This window comes from Arachis ipaensis, chromosome B8 (genome assembly GCF_059453495.1).
Source record: "Arachis ipaensis isolate K30076 ecotype BB chromosome B8, ASM5945349v1, whole genome shotgun sequence".
NCBI lineage: Eukaryota > Viridiplantae > Streptophyta > Magnoliopsida > Fabales > Fabaceae > Arachis > Arachis ipaensis.
The window spans coordinates 8,084,941-8,087,796 of NC_142443.1; the positions used below are offsets into that span (position 1 = coordinate 8,084,941).

The window sequence follows — 2,856 nt, forward strand, 5'->3', positions numbered from 1 at the left end:
TGTTTTTTTCAATCAAGTTGGAACTTGCAAAGTGATTTGACAGATAGAAGTGGATTATGATGGTTAAGCAACTTATTCGTGCAATTGTGCAAAATAAAATAATTAAGCCGAATCAGAACCAATGGAAACCCCAGTAGAACTATCTAATTACTATGAATCTATGATCAAGTAATCCTCATTGGTGTGGCACAGACTATTTAGATGATAATGGTTGAGCATAAAATTACAATTATTTACTCACACCAATAACCAAATTAATACACAATCCTAATATACCATGATATCTATTCTTATGCATACTCACACACAAGTTCCTATATGTATGACTGAATGTGTTTTGAAGGTAGAGAAAAGCCTTCAAAGTCATCCACAAGCAGTTAGAGTAATTCTTGCTCTCCAATATGAAATTCATGTCAATAATTCCAATTTGGCTGTGAATTTTGACCCCACAATACAGAGGCTTTAACTCTACTGGTTCTGGTCTGCTGCCCTAAGCAGATTTTTAGCTGAACTAGTCAGTCCTATACACTTTTATTTTTCTTCATTCCCATTAATTGTGTTCGGTTGAAAAAGGTAAGCCATGACAATGAGAAATGGCCTCCAATCCTAAAATGAAAAATAATAATAGAAACAAAAAGAAAATCTCTTGTGAGCCACAAAGGTCAACCACCTTCACCATTAGTTTTTTTTCCCCTGCACGTTCTCTACTACTTGTTCCCCTACGCAGGCTTGCACCCTTCAACTGTTAATTTAACTCCCTCATACTCATAGTCTGATAGTCATAGTGCCCCACTGGCCCCACCTCCATGATTCTACTTCTACTTAATGGCTTCCCATTTTTCTCCATAGTTATATAAATTATAAACAAACTCCTCTTAGAAATAACAGAAAAAAGGGTCTCTATGATGGAGCATTCTCTGAATCCATCTATGGGGAAAGAAGCAGTCTCTGATGAAGAGAGTGGGTGGACTTCTTACTTCCAAGACTTATCTCAAGGCATGGTGATCAAAGAGCAAAGCTACTGTCTCAGTTTTGGTGGTGGATCCTCTTTGGTCTCAGATGCTTCTTCTTCTTCTGCTGCTGCATGGAAGAAATTCTCTTCAATCCAGCAGGATAATAATCATAATCACAATCATCACCTTCCTTCTTGTTCTTCAGTTATTAGGAAGCCTTTAAGCCTCCCTAAGAAACTTTGTTTCAAGAAAACAAGAGCCAAGCAGATATCACAAGAAGATGATGATCCCTTGGAAGACACTGCTAGTTCCCCTCTCAATAGTCCCAAGGTATATAAAATAATTTGCAGGTGCGATCATACCAGTACTAATGCAACACAACAGTTAAACTTATATGGCGAAAGTAGTACTAGGATACGAAACCGTTAACCTTATGATTTCATTGTTTTGTGTAGGTAGGAGACTTGAATTCAACAGAAACTATTTCAAGGAAGATTGATGATTATCAACTTGGTTCTGTGGTATATACTATATATATGTATAACCTTAATTTGTCATTATAATTTTTAATTTGCATTAGAAGAGAAGAAACTCTAGTTTTATGGTTTAGTTTGTAATGATGATTCTGCAGGGTAACAAGGGATTGGAATCAGAGTTGCAGACAAATGAGGGTGGTGAAGTGAATTTTCATGGAAAGAAGAATATTGATGAGTGCAATGATTTGAAGAAAAGAGGGCTATGCTTGGTTCCTTTTTCCATGTTGGTTAATTATTATGGCTGAATGATTGATACCATTCCAAAAATGTGCCCTTCAATTCCTCATCTACTTTTTCTATGTTGATTCTATGTAGCTCAAGTTGTAGAATTGGATACTCAATGTGATTTGTGACTCATCATAATTTTTATCATACCAATCAATGTTAACAATCTGCTGAGTCCAAGAATTTGTATCTTGTTAAGTTGCTCACCAAGAAAGAAATTTAGTTACACTGTTCATCAAAATTTTATGTATGATTATATCAATTGCCTAACACAAATTATCTTCTTTTATCTTATATGTTTGGGTTTGATTAGGTAAATATGATTTGTAATAATAACCTGGCTCCAAAATTAGGCCATCCACTCAAGAAGACAAGACTAGACTAGATTCTGATTGTTGTTACTTGTTATAGTGCTTCAGCATTTCTCTTATGTTCATTGAACACAATAAAAATAAAATAATTAATTAAGAAAGGTGAGAAGGTGTTGAGATATATATCCAGAAAACATGTGGACGGCAATATTATAAAATTTGAAATGGATAGACCAAATAATGGGGTCATCGGTGGAGGTGAAAAAGGTTAAAGAAATTAAAATAGTGATAATAAACCCATAAAAATAAGTTTGAAACTACTTTTATTTAAAAAAAAAGAAATAAATAAACATAAATAAAAGAGGAGTGAAATAAGAAGATAAATTTTCTGGAATTAAGAAAAAATCTTCACTTTGTGATGTTGAAAATCCAAGATTATTCCTAGGTAGTTCAACATTATTAACTAATAACTATATTAAGGTTGTGTGGGGCATCTTAAGGATAGGCACCACTTTAGCCTTTAAGGTAGCGTTTGTTTTGAGGTACTGGGATAGAGTGAGAGACTGAAATACAGTATCATGCTTGTTGGCTCAGAGACTGGTACTAAAATTTTTGTCTCTGTCCCTAAAATTTCAGTATTTCAGTACCTCCAAAAAGTAGGAACACAGGAGACTGAAATTTTTAGAGACGGAGACTGAAATTTTAATAACATTTTATACCTAAAATACCCTAATTTCAATTAATTAATTTCAATTTTATCCTTTGTGCAAATTAAATTAGAGTTTTATTCTTATTTCAATTCTCTCACTTTTCAATTTTAAAACTAGAATA

At 33.6% G+C, this 2,856-nt stretch overlaps 1 protein-coding gene across 1 annotated transcript; it reads left to right on the top strand.

Moving 5' to 3' along the window:
- Nucleotides 1-309: 309 nt before the first annotated feature.
- LOC107611947 (vascular-related unknown protein 1-like) lies at nucleotides 310-1,955 on the top strand. The gene is made up of 3 exons (XM_016313809.3): nucleotides 310-1,283; nucleotides 1,409-1,474; nucleotides 1,585-1,955. The coding sequence occupies exons 1-3, from the start codon at nucleotides 903-905 to the stop codon at nucleotides 1,732-1,734; spliced, it is 597 nt and encodes a 198-aa protein (XP_016169295.1). The 5' UTR covers nucleotides 310-902; the 3' UTR covers nucleotides 1,735-1,955.
- The last annotated feature ends 901 nt before the right edge of the window (nucleotides 1,956-2,856 follow it).